Here is a 15,596-nt window from a genome sequence, read left to right as displayed (position 1 = left end):
AGACTTGTGCATGCTAGGCAAGTGTCTGACCACTGAGCTACAGCCCCAGGACCCCCAAAATTGTTTTATATATCTAACTTTTGCTTGTGTTAATTTTCTCTAGAATATTGTTCACTTAATTGAATTTTACTCTTATCTATTATTTCCTTTTCTCTAACTGTCTTAAGTGGAATTGTCTTCTTTCTAGCTTCTTGGGATGGTGATAAAGATAACTTTCAATATGTTTTCTTTTTCTGAAATCTGCATTTAATAATCTACAGTTTCTTATTACTATTTTAACTGCATTGAAATGCTTTGACATGTCATATTTTATTATATTTAATGCATTTTATTTTCAAATTTACATTTAATTTGTCCCAAGTGTGCTAATAATTCTGGGGCATTTAGAAATTTTCGACTTGTCTTTATATACTCCTGGTTCAATGCGATAATTGGCAAGAAATTTGGTCTCTGTTTATTGTTGCTGTAACAACAGATCTAACAAGACAACTTAAAGGAGAAATTATTTGTTTTGGCTCAAAGTTTAAGAAGATTCAGTCCATCATGGTTGAGAGCGTCAGGAGGAGGCAGAGAAAGGAAGTCACAGAAAGGGACCCAGGCAAGATATAGCCCTAGAGATACTACCACCACAGATACCCAGAAGTGTGCTTCAGAAATGTAGGCATCTCTCAACCCAGTCAGGTGACGATCATAGTAGCCATCACAAGCTACATGGCTGTATATTCTTTTAAATGTGTTGGAGGCTGAGCCTATGACCTCTGTGTGCAGTTGAGGTGTCTAAGTATGTCTTTTAAATGTGTTGGGGGCTGAGCTCATGACCTCTGTGTGCAGTTGAGGTGTCTAAGTATGTCCTTAAATGTGTTGGGGGCTGAGCCCATGACCTCTGTGTGCAGTTGAGGTGTCTAAGTATGTCCTTTAAATGTGTTGGGGGCTGAGCCCATGACCTCTGTGTGCAGTTGAGGTGTCTAAGTATATCTTTTAAATGTGTTGGAGGCTGAGTTCATGACCTCTGTGTGCAGTTGAGGTGTCTAAGTATGTCCTTAAATGTGTTGGGGGCTCAGCCCATGACCTCTGTGTGCAGTTGAGGTGTCTAAGTATGTCCTTAAATGTGTTGGGGGCTGAGTTCATGACCTCTGTGTGCAGTTGAGGTGTCTAAGTATGTCCTTAAATGTGTTGGGGGCTGAGTTCATGACCTCTGTGTGCAGTTGAGGTGTCTAAGTATGTCCTTAAATGTGTTGGGGGCTGAGCCCATGACCTCTGTGTGCAGTTGAGGTGTCTAAGTATGTCGTTTAGGTCTATGCAGTCATCATGTCCAAACTGCCGAATTATACTGCTTCTTTGTTTAATCTTCCATTTTCCAAAAGAAGCATACTAAAAATGCTCCAGGATGCCTGTATCTTTGCTCCTACCAACTTGTGTCTCTATCTTGAAGCTGTTATTATGTGCATATGCATTTAGAACTGTTATTTTTTTCCTGGCAAATTATTTTATTAAGTTTATTGATAATCTGATATATGTATAGAATGCTTTCTGAATACTCCTTCATCTCCGTCCAGTGCCTATCAGCTTCCTGCCCCCTACAAGCCCCTTTCCCAGGTTCATCTATCTTGATTCAGTCTGTGATCCACTAAGTTCAGCCAGGGCCACTTAAGTCATAACCAACTTGGAGCCACTGACTGGAGTCTGGTGGGATCACCAGTTGGTAAACAACTAGCGGAAATAACTCCCCATCCCCCAGAACCTGCCCATAGCCAGTCGTTGATCTGTGGGGTGCAGGACCACTGGCACCTGCCCCTGATTGTTCACAGGCCCAATTCTGGTAACCCAAGCTAAAGTGTGTTTGAGATTGTTGTGTCTTGCCTGCCCAGATGGTGACATTTTGAAGTCCCTTCCACAGTGTTCCTTGAGCCTTGGGATGGCATAAATGTTGTTTACAGCTGAGCAGTCAACTGTCACTTATCAGCCCTCTGAGCAGCCACGAGTCCACATTATTAACCAACAAGAGAGACTTTTCCGATTAATGCCAAGAGTAGCATTTATTCCTATTTTTTAATTTTTTTGTGTATGAGTGTTTTGCCTGTGTGTGTATATGTCCACCATGTGTGTACAGTGCCCACTGAGTATCGGATCCCCAGGAACTATGGTTATGAATTGTTGTGAGCAGCCTTATAGGTGCTGGCAATGAACTGGACACAGGTCCTCTGGAAGAGCAGTGAGTGCTCCTAGCCACTGAACCATCTCTCCAGCCCCACTGTGAGTGCTCCTAGCCACTGAGCCATCTCTCCAGCCCCACTGTGAGTGCTCCTAGCCACTGAGCTGTCTCTCCAGCCCCACTGTGAGTGCTCCTAGCCACTGAGCCATCTCTCCAGCCCCACTGTGAGTGCTCCTAGCCACTGAGCCATCTCTCCAGTCCCACTGTGAGTGCTCCTAGCCACTGAGCCATCTCTCCAGCCCTACTATGTCTATTTTTAGGGTTGCGAAACATCTCTCTTTTGTCTTTAGTAGTGATTTTCACCATATCCTCACTTGTTTTCTGTTGCTGTCCTTAGGGGTCACCCCACAGTGTTAGCATCTCTAATATACTAGGCTCTCCACGGAAACTAAGGCTACACCTCACCAAAGGCCTCTCCTCTCCTCTCCACCTCTTCAGAGTGACTTTGACCCTGCCACACGGTGCCTAGTTTCAGCCATTCTCCATGGCGCTTCATGCCTTCAGCACTTAGCACCAAGTGGGAAACTCTGACACCTTACCAGCTTCAGCTGCTAGCTTGGGTTGCAACCTTGGCCCTTGTAGTGATTCTGAGGAAAGGCTTCCCAGATTTTGCCTCAACAGCACTGGTCTCTTGTTAGCCACAGCTCAGTTTTGAGTCCCAGCCAACCCTCCTCGATTGTCCCAGTAAAGCAGTTTTCACCTAAGTGATGCATGTTAGTCACAGCCGAATGCTCAGCTCCAGATGGCCAGAAACCAGATTCTTAACTTAAAGTACACATGAGCTCAGCGTGGTAGCACATGCTTTAATCTCTGCACTTAGAAAGCAGAGGCAAGTGGATCTCTGTGAGGTTAAGGCTAGCCAGGTTACAATAATGGCTTAAAAATAATAATAATTTTTTAAAAAAGCCAGTATACAAAAAACAAAAGGTCACATGAGCATCTCTGGTAGACTTTTGCTTCCCTCTGAAACCTCACAAGTCAGGCTTCCACTGTCTGTACTTCTCTCAGCGTTTGGTTCTAGTTCCTACAGCTCAACAACCCAACCCTGAGCACTTCCAACTCTAAGTTTCAAATGTTTCCACAATCCTCCATGCCCCCGAAACAACACAGTCAGGTCCAGCAGCAATCCCCCACACCCCAGCAGCAATCCCCCACACCCCAGCAGCAATCCCCCACACCCCTGGCACAAATTTCTCTCGTTCGTTATCGCTATGACAAAATACTTGACCCAAAGGAACTTGAAGCGTAACCGCAGAGGGCACAGTCGATCCAGGAAAGCCAGGGCAGGAGCTCCCCAGCTGGCAGCCTAGAGGCAGGAACTGAGCAGAGACCATGCAGGAATTCTGTTTACTCACTTGCTTTCCTTGGCTTCCTCAGCTTGCTTTCATGGACAGCCCAGGACCACCGAACGAGGCTTGGCATCACCCAGAATGGGCTGAGCCCTGCCACGTCATTCATCAACCTAGAAAATGCTCCACATGGAGAGATGGTTCAGCAGTTAAGAGTGATTGCTTTCTCTTCCAGAGAACCCAGGTTCTATGTCCAGCACCTGCCTGGCAGCTAACAACCCTTTTTAACTCCAGTTTCAGGGAGAATCGAAAGACATCTTAACTGGCCTCTTTTGGCACTGCGTGCGCACACACACACACACACACACACACACACACACACACACACTCCATGGTATATAGACATATGTGCAGGCAGAACATCCATATACATAATTTTTTAATATGCTCTTAAAAGAAAACACTCCCACAGACACAGACTTGACTACAGGCCAGTCTGATAGAGGTGAGGTTCCCTCTTCCCAGAGGACTCTAGTTAGTGTCAAGTTGACAAAAACTAACAGGCTCACACCTTTACATGGGTTCCAGAGTTGAAATTCCAGTTTCCAGGTATTTGTAGCAAGTGATTTTACCTATTGAACTACCTCACCAGCCTGGCTGGCTGGTTGAACTTGTACCCAGTCTGCGTGTGTGTCACTCATTGCGATGCCCCAGGGGATTATTTATTGTCTCCACCCTGCCTCTGGGTCTTTTGGCTGTAGCCTGGTAGTCTTTTTTTTTTAAGAAATCGCTTATTAGTTTTATTAGTGTGCACATAGATAGATTCTTTTGGAACATTTGCATGTGCATATGTGTGTATATGAGTGTGTATGAGTGTGAATGTGTATGAACGTGAGTGTGTGAGAGTGTGTATGAGTGTGTGTGTGCATGTGTGAATGTGTATATGGGTGTGTATGAGCGTGTGTGTATGTGTATGAGTGAGTGTGTGTGTGTGAGTGTATGAGCGTGCGTGTACATGTGTATGAGAGTGTGTGTGTGTGTGTGTGTGTGTGTGTGTGTGTGTGTATGCACATTAAGGCCAGAGGTTGCTATTGTATGCCTTCTACTATCACTCAGCACCCCATCCTTGAGATTGGGAGAAAGGTGGATGAGCAGGAGCCCTTGTCATTCTTTTTATCGTTGTGGCCAGGACTCATCACTGATTGGCTAGACTGCCAATTAGCTACCAAGAAGGTTCCAGACCTGCCTGTCTCCATCTTTTACAGTCAGGATTACAGAAATTTATGACTGCACCCAGTTTTTTTACATGGTTATTGGAGATCCAAACCCCAGGCCTCATGCTGGGTGGCAGGCACTTTGCCAACTGTGTCATCTCCATCCATGTGCTGGTCTCTAAACGCCCCCAGGATACCTGAAATCACTGGTAGTCTTTCCTCCTGACCCCATTCCTCCAGTGAGTGACCTTGTCCTTCCTGGCTTGGAGTATTATAACAACTGAAGACTAATGATTAGTATTGGTTGTTAGATTGGCATGACCTGGCGTCACCTAGGAGGCAAGTCTTCAGTGAGGCACAACTGTGAAGAATTGTGTAGATTGGGGTAGCCTCTGGGCATGCCTGTGAGGGGAGTGTCTTGATCACGTTTACTGAAATGGGAAGACACATCCTATCCATGGGTGACATCCTTCCCTGGGTTCCCTGAACTGTATAAAAAAGAGAAAGCTAAACAACTATGGCATCTGTCACTCTCAGCTTGACATCACATGCAGTGTGCTCGGCTCACCACGATGATTTCCACCCTGGAAGTATGAACTAAAATAAATCCTCCCTCTGCCCCTTAAGTTGTTTTTGTTGGGGTATTTTATCATAGCAACAGGAAAAGCAACCAAGAAAGAAACCAAAACACCAGGATTGGAGCCAGGTTCTGTGTTTCCCACAGAGCCAAGCCAAGAGATTTAAGCCTGAATGGAAATTCATTTTTAGTAGTGATTTTTTTTCTTTAAACTTTCGAATTACGTGAATGTGTGTATGTGTCTACGAGTGCTGTTGGCAGAGGCTAGAAAAGGGCATTGGAACTGGAGTTATAGGTGGTTGTGAGCCATGGGATAATGTACGCTGAAATTGAACACTAATAAGAGTAGCAAGCATTCTTAACCCCTGGGGGAACCTCTCTGGCTCCTATAAAACAGTGTTTCTATACCTAGGAGAACTAGCTATTGGGATTTCATTAATGGTTCACTGTATCTATTAAACCGGAATGAAAGCTAGTTTTCCTTACAGACTTCTCTGTTTTATTTATCAATATCTCTTTATCTATGGTGTGACTTTTCTCAATCTCTTTATCTACAGTGTGACTTTTCTTCATTCTGTTCGTGTGGCCCATGACAATATTGACTTTTTTTGATTTTATTTTATTTTTATTTTTTATTAATTACATTTTTTCATGTATTTTACATCCTGATCACGGTTTCAAGTCCAACACGGGAGGCCCCCCTGGTGGTAATAGCACCTTCACATGTAGCCAGAATTTGCTCAACTCTTCTGTTTGATCTTCTGTTTCACCTATGGCCAATAAGCCTGTGATCTCATTTTCCAGTCGTAACTAGGCAGGATTCAGGCACCACAGACAGGGCAGGTTGTGGGTATGCTTCTCCTCTCGGCAAGAGTTGTGTAGGATGAAAGGTGGGAGGAACCTTCCTTGATGCATCAGGCGGCCAGGAGCCATCTGAAGGTCCTCTTGAAGAGCGGTATGTGCTCTTAACCACTGAGCCATCTCTCCAGCCCTGGGAATTTCTCTATGGACACAGCTATAACTAACTATATCACACCAGTTTTGAAATCTGGTGTTTCAGTTGTCTTTGGTTAAACAGCTAAAAGACCTCTGCATCTTGGATTGTTTTTCCTGACCCACAGATTATTTAGAAGTACATTTGCTAATCTACACATATTCAGTAGTTTTCTGTTATTTTTTACACTTATTTCTGACTTCATTGCTCTGTGGTCAGGAGAATTTTTATGACTTCCAAGCCCTTTAAAATCAGCCTAGAGTTTAAGATGAACTTTAACGACTGTTTCAGCATCGAGCGAACTGTGAGGTGCTGCCAGCCATGCCTGTTCCCGTGACCTCTGTTCATTCCGTCCACTAATGAAAGCCATGCGCTAATTCTGACTACAGACTTAGGGGTTTCTTCTTGTTTGATAACCTCTGCTCCTTGCATTTAGAGGCATTATTATTTGAACATCTTTAAGGACTTGCTCTTGTACCCCGTCCTATCCCCTATTATGGTCTCCACATTCATAGAGGACTTTGGGAGCTCTGGTCAGGGCTTGTCTGAATGGAGCCCATTACTCTACACCTTTTTGTGTCCAAGTAGCATATTTGTAAATATCGCTCCCAGTCTACGGTTTGCCTTTTCATTGTCATTTTCTTTCTTTCTTTTTTTTTTCTTTTTGGTTTTTTGAGACAGGGTTTCTCTGTGTAACAGTCCTGGAACTTGGTTTGTAGACCAGGCTAACCTCAAACTCACTGAGATCCGCCTGTCTCAGCTTCCCAAGTGCTGGGATTAAAGGTGTGCACCACCACCACCCGGCATCATTTTCTTAATAAAGCAGAACATTTTCATGTTTGTGCATGCCATGTGCTCTTGTGTACGCATTTGTGTGCACATACACATGGCGAAGGCCAGAGTTCAACCTTGGGTATCATTCCTGAGGAGCTAGCCACCTTGTTATGAAGCAAAGTCTCTCCCTGGGACTTGGGGCTCACTGATGGGCTAGACTAGCTGGCCAGCAAGCTCCAGGGATCCTCTTGTAATTCTCAGTGGAATTACAAATGCATGTACATTATATGTCAGTGCTGGCGACAGGGCTCATGCTCTCCCGCTTGCAAGGGAGGCATAGTACCAACTGAACTGTAGCCCCAGCTCCAGAACACTCACGTTTCAACAGCTCCAGACTTACCAGTTCCAACTTCTATTTTCTATGCATAGGTGAGGTTGCAATGTTTTCCTCCTGTGCGTTCTGCTAGGAACTTTGTGTGGCTTTCACACGCTTCAGAATAAACCCTGAACATCTTGTGGCAGTTAGGGTTTGCCCTTCCTACGTGGGCGTACAGTCCTTCACCACCACCACCACCCCCAAGCTGCTCTGTGCTCTAGTTTAAGTCCATGAATCTGGTACCTGTGGATTTAGGGTGAAGAGAGCCGCAGGAAGAACAGGTAGGCAGCATTGGACTGATGTTCCCTGAAGCTCTTTGGCGATCAGGGTAGTCTGGGAGGAATCTGTACATTTCAGGGAAGCCGTAGAAATGTACTGTGAAGACTACATTTAGCCAGGTGTGGTGGTGCCCACCTTTAACCCCAGCACTTGGGAGGTAGAGTTAGAAGAAGGTGGATCTCTCTGAGTTTGGGGTCAGCCTGGTCTACAAAGCAAGTTCTAGGACAGCCACAGATGTTATGCAGAGAAATCCTGTTTTGAAAAATCACACACACACACACACACACACACACACGAGTTCACATTTAGGGCATGGAGAGAGAAGGGGAAGCAACAAGGGGTCTGGGGAGGGGAATGTTGTCAACCAATAGCCTTGCTTCCTGGAGGGAAGACTCATTGACACTGCAGGCATAGCCTATGGGAACCCAGCCGATACTGGGGGACCAAAAATGGACCCAGGACATTGTGCTATGTGGCATGTGCCCTTGGGAATGATTGGCATCAAAAGGTTGCCAAGGGAGATGTTGATGTTAGGGAGGACATCCAGAGGAAAGGGAGACGTTGGGGGCCTTTGCTCCATGGAGAAGGAGGATAGCCACTGAATAAAAGCTATGGACTCAGGGGGAGATAGTGGGAGGCTGTATCCTCTCTTGCCACATATTAGACATGTGTGATCTAGATCTAGAGAGGATCAAGACTACCCAATGCATGGTAGTGGACATGTTTAGTCCCAGCACTTGGGGGGCAGAGACAAGTGCATCGTTGTGATTTTTAGGCCAACCTGGTCTACATAGTGACTTCCAGGACAACCAAGGCTATAGAAAGGGACTCTGTCTAAAAAACTGTGAGCAACAAATGACAACAACAGCATGAAAAAGACTACCCAATGCCAGAGTGGCCTGGGACAGGCAGGGAGGAGGAGAGCACCTGGGGCGGAGGTGGGTCAAAGACTCACGCAAGGTTGCAAGGGCATAGACGACTGAGAACCGCAGGGGACTGGGGGGGCAGAGTGGGGAGAGGCAGGTGGCAATGAGGCCTCCCCGTGTGTCCACTGTCAGGCTGGATGACTGTTCTTTGCCTTGATGTCTGTTTGTCTCTTGCAGAATTAAAACAAGAAGTTCCCCAAGATTTGTCTTCTTCCCCCAAATTAGACAGATACAAAATAGCAAGACAATTAACAGAAAAGGCCATCAAGGTAAATGTGTTTCTGTACTCGTGGGTTGGGATACTGTTTATAAAAAATGGGAAATTAGTTTTAAATTTCATTTTGGGCATTGACCTGACTGGATGACTTCCTCCTGAATGGAGATGGTGCCAGGATTACTTTTGACTTTGTCTGAATTTCTTGATTAGCCCCTGCTGGCAGCCAGCTCCTCCTTGTTCCCTGTGAACTTATACAGCAATGCATGGCAGTTTAGTGGGGCCCTCTGGCCCGCATATCTCCTGTGAGTGCCAGGACTTAGTTCCAGGTATCTCCTGAGCATGCTCTTGGGTAGGGTCAGATCTTCCGGTAGGACAAAGTTAGGTGTGTTGCCTAGCAACACAAACGTATCTATAGAAAATAGCACTACAGACTGCCACCAGAAACCGTGTCAGGGCCATGTTGCCACTGGAGGCCATGTTGATGTCTGTGGTCAGTATTGCCGCCAAAGACCATGATGGTGTCTGTGGTCTGTGCTGCTGCCTGAAGCCATGTTGGTGTTTATGGTTCATGTTACCACTAAAGGCAACGTGGATGTCTGTGGCATGTGCTGCCCCCTGAAACTATGTAGATGTCCATGAGCCGTGATGCCACCAGGGTGTCTGTAGCCATGTTGCTAGGGGAGGCCATGTTGATATTCATGGCCAACCCTGCCACTGAGGGCCATGAAGGTGTCTGTGGCCCATGCTGTGGCCAGGACTGTATCAGTGTCCATTGTCTGTGCTGCCACCAGAGATCATGTCAAGGTCCATGGTGTGTATCGCTGACAGAGGCTGTATGGATGTCCACAGTTCATGCTACTGCCTGAATCCATGTTGATGTCTGTGACAGGGATGCCACCAGGGACTAGATTGGTGTCTGTGGCCCATGCTGTAGCAGAGAACTGTGTTGCTGTCTATGGTTTGTGCTGCCACCAGAGACCGTGCTGAGGTCCATGGAACATGCCAGAAGCCATGTAGATGTCCGTGGTTCAAGCTGTCACCAGAAACCATGTGGAAGTCCATGATCCATGCTCCTGTTGACTGTAAAGGGCAAGGAAGCTTCTTTTGCAGTGCTCTGGGTGACTGCAGATTCATGGCTGAGAGAGACATAGAAGGCTTCTGTGACAACCCCATTCCCACACCAGCACCCTAAAATAATAATGGCCTAGACAGGAAGCCATCGAAGAGAACTCTTAAACATCCGGTGGCTTCTGGCGAAGGTGGAGGGGAAGGACTCAGTTTTCTTTAAGGGACTGCACTGGGAGTTTGACCAAGCTCCAGTGACTATATGGGCAATACAAATTGGACTTTTTGGAGGTGGAGAGGTCACAAAGGTGGTGATGGACCTGGGAGGACTGGGCAGTGAGTATGATGGGGTGCATTATGTGAAAGTTCCAAATAATCAATAACATATTATGTTGGGGAAGAGTAAATAAATGAAATTACTTTTAACCCATATAGGGTGCAGAACACATATACATACATGCACACACACACACACACATACGCACACACTTCAGTGTGGCAGGATCTAGGCTCAGCTTGTCTCCACTGATGTCTCTGTGATGGAATCTGAGTCCAGCTTGTGTTTCTATCTTGGGTCTCTGTGATAAGGTCCGAATTCAGATTACCTTCGTTTGGGATGGACTCTGGGCTCAGCTTGTCTCTCTGTCTCTGAGACAGAGTCTGGGCTTTGGTGATACCTTGGTGTGCTGACCTCAAGATCTCAGGCTGCCTAAGGTGTCTATCTGCTTTCAGCTCTTTTTTTTTTTAAATATTTATTTATTATGTATACAACATTCTGCCTCCATGTATGCCCACATGCCAGAGGAGGGCGCCAGACCTCTTTACAGATGGTTGTGAGCCACCATGTGGTTGCTGGGAATTGAACTCAGGACCTTTGGAAGAGCAGACAATGCTCTTAACCGATGAGCCATCTCTCCAGCCCCTGCTTTCAGCTCTTTGATAGTCAGCCAAATCCCTTCCCTGTGGTATTTTTTACAGCTCTCAGTGGGGGACATTCTGAGCTTCAAGTCTCCATTAGGGACTTCCTGATGAGGTTAGATCCCCCCAGAAATTGGCTGCTTTTTCATCAGAGTCACTGATTTAGGACCTCAGTGACATTTGCAAAACCCAGTCACATTTGTGAGATGATGCCAGGGACTGTGGTTTGATGTCCTGTCACCCTGCTGCAGGACTCCAGTGGCTCTGAGCCGCTCCTCCTGCCTGACTCCAGCTGGTTCTGCTCATCCCTGACCCAGCTAGTGACAGTACAGGCCCTGTCACTGCCTTCACTTAGGTGCCCATATGAATACCAGCTTCTTTCCCGCAGCTACATAAAATACCCGCAGCTGTGTCTTTTATTAAGAAAAGAGATGTATTTGCCACCCAGTTTTAAAGGCTGAAGCCAGAGCTTGAGCAGCCCCACCTGTTTGGCTGTGTCGCATAAGTGGCAGATGGCATCGTCGGAGGCATGCGTGTGGGAGGGAGAACACATTTGATGGAGGAGACCAGAGGGAGATGGGGACTTGGCTCACTTTCATAACCGCTCACTGTGTGAGGCACATCCCCACTCTACCCCCATGCTGGTGACCTTGCCTCAAGCACCTGAGCCTTTGGGGGACCAGTCACCATCAAGTCCTGTCAATGGCAGTTCCTTCCCTGACCTTGCCCTCAGCTGGGAAAACTGAGGTAATACAGCTTACTCCTCCCACTAGCTGCCAGCCACCTGCTCATCCACAAGTAGCTAACCCTCTCCAAGTGATGACTCAGGATTCCAGCAGCTTCTAGGCTGGCCCTGCCCCTTCCTCCGTTGACCATTAGCTTCTTCCTTTCTGCCATTCCAACCTCAGGCACCCACAGCTCTTGTAGAAATATGAGGCATGCTCTCTGGCCTTAGTGTTTCTTCTGCTGTGATAAGACACCATGACTAAAAACAACTTAGAGAGGAAAAGGTTCATTTCATATTACAGGTTTGTTGACCATCGTTTAGGGAATTCAGGGTAGGAAGCCAAAGATGGAACCTGCAGGCAGACACTGAAGCAGAGGCACACTCCTCATTGGCTTGCTCCTATGGTTTGTTCAGCCTGCTTCCTTCCTTCCTTGCTTCCTTGCTTCCTTCCTTCCTTCCTTCCTTCCTTCCTTTCTCTCTCTTTCTTTCTTCCTTTTTTGACTTTTTATTGATTTTTATTGAGTTCTACATTTTTTTCTGCTCTTCTCCCTACCTCTCCCCTGCTTCAAACCTCTCCCAAGGTTCCCATGCTCCCAATTTGCTCCAGAGATCTTGTCTTTTTTTACTTCCCATGTATATTAGATCTATGTATGTCTTTCTTAGGGTCCTCATTGTTGTCTAGGTTCTCTGGGATTGTGATTTGTGCACTGGTTTTCTTTGCTTTATGTTTAAAAACCACCTCTGAGTGAGTACATGTGATAATTGTCTTTCTGTGTCTGGGTTACCTTGCTCGAAATGATGTTTTCTAGCTCCACCTACCATCTACAGTGGGCTGGACCCTCCAACATCTATTGTTTTTTTTTTCAGAAGATTGTTTTTATTTATTTTCTTTTTTTTTAATTTATTTATTTATTAAGGATTTCTGCCTCCTCCCCGCAACCGCCTCCCATTTCCCTCCCCCTCCCCCGATCAAGTCACCCTCCCTCATCTGCTCGAAGAGCAATCAGGGTTCCCTGACCTGTGGGAAGCCCAAGGACCGCCCACCTCTATTAACCAAGAAAACGCCCCATGGCTTGCCCACAGGCCAGTCTGGTGGGGGCTTTTTCTCAATCGAGCTTCCTCTTCCCAGATAACTCTAGCTTGTGTCCAGTTGATATAAAACTAGCCAGGACCCTCACTCTTGTATAGAAGAAAGTCATACAGGGAGTCCCTCTGTTATCCTCTAGACCTGCAGGCATTGCATAGCTATGTATTCCTTCTTTGTTCTGAGTCCAGAACTCCTGAGTGGGGGCCACTATGATAGCTGCTCAGGAAGTGTCGGCTTTCTTGGTTGTGTGTTGGCTCCTTTTTGTGTGTCTGAGTGTGTGAACGAGTGTGTAAAGCGGATTGCCTCTGTAATCCTGACCCAATGATAAATACACACAAGCAGCAACTGTGGGGGCTACGACTTCGAACCCCAACACGTGTGCACACATGTATACATACACACACGCACACGCACACACCTCTGTTTGCTGAAGACGTTCCTGTGTCCTCTGGGTAAGCTATGCTGTCTTCCATGGTATAGTCTGTTCCATCCCACTTTGGAAACTCTCCTCAGGTTGACTTGATTCCCTCCTTGCCGAGCGCTTCAGCTAAAACCCTGCTGTTTTTAGGAAAAGAAGATTTTCTCCATCTATGGACACTACCCTGTCATCCGGGCCGCACTGCGAAAAAAGGGCTGGGTGGAGAAGAAGTTTCATTTCCTGCCCAAAGCTCTTCAGAGTGTTGAGAGCGAAGGTAAAGGGCGTGTGGGCAGAGTATCAGACTCACCTTGTCGCATGTTGGAGTTTGTAGATGTGGTCATCAGTACATCAGCCATCCTTGGTGTGGTGGCTCTACACACTTACTGGCTCCCTTCATGTTTCCACCACTGTCCCAAACTCACACATCCCAGGCAGCCACACTCCTACCCTAGTGCCAGTCACTTTTCGGTGTCCCCGTGTTCACGCGGTCCTAGCCGTTCATCCTCCAGCTCCTTTCCCCACCAAGGCCTTTCCTCAAGTTCCCATAGTTCAGGCTGGTCCTCCTAAGACTCATGCCTCAGCCTCTGCTAAGGCTCATCTAGCCTGCAGCACCCCTCAATCCTGACCTATCACAGCCTATGTGGGGTGCTGCACAGGATGTTAGAGCGATGGGCATAGGTGGCCTCTACAGCATTGCCCTCAGAGATTACCTGCCACCCCAGGGGTCATTCCTCAATAGTGGGACCCCAACGCTGCAGGGAGTCTGGTGAGGTCTCCGAATACAGTGGCAGTAATGTCTTTCTTTTTTAATTTTTTTTTATTTTTCCATTCAAAAATTTACACTTCCTCCCTTCTTCCCATTTTCCTCCCACTCCCCCTCCTCCCTCCCTCTCCCTCCTTAAGAGAGGGAAAGGAACCCTTCCCTGTGGGAAGTCCAAGGCCCTCCCTCCCTACATCTAGGCCTAGGAAGCTTTGCATCCAAATAGACTAGGGTCCCAAAAAGCCAGTACATGCAGTAGAAACAAGTCCTTTATCAATGGCTTTAATGTCTTTCTTATGTTTTGCCTGCAGATAATAAAGGTGCAGAGACCAAAGAAAATCAAGAAATACCCTTGGAGAGATTAGATGATATTCATGATGTGATGGTAGGCCCTGTGGCCTGGTACTAGGGTGTACCATGGCCTTTCTAAGACAGAGCACACTAGACAGAGGGTAGAGTGAGACGCCCATATGGGAACATTAGGCATCTGCCTTTCCCGCATCCTGCTCCCAGCTCCTGCATCTCACACCGACTAACATGAGCAAAGGCCGGTGTGACTGTGGACAAGGAGGCGCTGAGTGGTTGGGCTGAGGGTCTATGCATTACAGGATGGAGGCAGAAGGGGCCTGGCCAGTGAACAGATGGGGTCTCCAGTAACGCAGCCCTTGTACCCCATTCACCCCTAGCCTGGTTCCTCTGAAGCTCTCCTACATCTTCTATAAAGAGGACAAGAAGGTTAGTCACAGAGTGGACGTCTTTGCATACATGTAATTTAAAAAGAACAGATGTGTCCAAAATGTCTCTGTGTGAGATCTCATAAATCAGTGCTAAAACAAACAAACAAACAAACAAACAAAATGGACAGAGAGTTAGCTCACAGGCCCTCAATAAGCACATTATGTTTATGGGGTTAATTCCATTTTTATAGCTGGCTGTGCATTTCATCTAATTTGTTCTGCTGTGAGTGCCAGATCCAGTGGGAAGAAGCTGCCTCCTAGGGGTTCTGGCAGTAAGCATCCTCTGGACCACTCTCCCAGGCTCCAGAGTACCACATTCATCTCCAGGCAACAGTTAGCGTGTCTCTGAGTCCCACCTAAACACCAGGGTGGGAAGAGTTCCTGTTTTCCTTCAGCCCCAAGTCAAGAAAAGCAGCTGGCTTCTGGGCAGCAGACACCCCATGTGGTTGGGGTTGTCCCCATACCAACACATCGAGCCCTCGGGAGCCATGTGACTTCTGCTAAGATGGAACCTTCAGCCATAATTATCAGAGTATAGCAGAGTATAGTCTAGCTTCTGTCCCCCCCCCCGCCCAGTTCTCAGCTGAGTCCCCAGCATCTCAATGGAATAGATGCTGGATGTTGATAGAGGGCTCTTCTTGCCAGTCCAGGTTGGTAAAGAACGAGATACCATACCTCCTCTGGACTATCAAGAGGGACGTTGTGGACTATCACAGCCTGACCTGTGACCAGATGCTGAACCACTACGGAAAGACAGCATCGTTTACCACCAAGGTGGATGGGAGGCTCCACCCAGGGGTTCATCCGAGGGGGTGGGCCCCTGAAAACTACAGGGACTGTTCAGGTTCCAGCTCTTCCCCCAAACACCTGCTGCCTCCTGTCCCGTATGCCCACCCGCACGTACCCCTTGTTCTTCCCACTCTGGGTACTCTCATGCCATGGAAGCCCCCTTCTTAGGGAACATGGGTCAAGTCAAAGCCACGGGTCCCAGTGGAGTTCACTTTGTGTGAGGCTGCCCACTGAGGT

The 15,596-nt window shown here is 47.0% G+C and overlaps 1 protein-coding gene across 1 annotated transcript in view; it reads left to right on the top strand.

Moving 5' to 3' along the window:
* Ttll8 (tubulin tyrosine ligase like 8) overlaps positions 1–15,596 on the top strand; it is a 41,521-nt gene that overhangs the window by 11,000 nt on the left and 14,925 nt on the right. The window contains exons 3-6 of the mRNA XM_075963526.1: positions 8,819–8,910; positions 13,224–13,347; positions 14,145–14,218; positions 15,216–15,344. Coding sequence (XP_075819641.1) covers positions 8,819–8,910; positions 13,224–13,347; positions 14,145–14,218; positions 15,216–15,344 — 419 coding nt within the window. The remainder of the gene's footprint in view (positions 1–8,818; positions 8,911–13,223; positions 13,348–14,144; positions 14,219–15,215; positions 15,345–15,596) is intronic.

The sequence above is a fragment of the Microtus pennsylvanicus genome, chromosome 2 (genome assembly GCF_037038515.1).
Source record: "Microtus pennsylvanicus isolate mMicPen1 chromosome 2, mMicPen1.hap1, whole genome shotgun sequence".
NCBI lineage: Eukaryota > Metazoa > Chordata > Mammalia > Rodentia > Cricetidae > Microtus > Microtus pennsylvanicus.
This window is presented reverse-complemented; position numbering and strand designations above follow the sequence as displayed.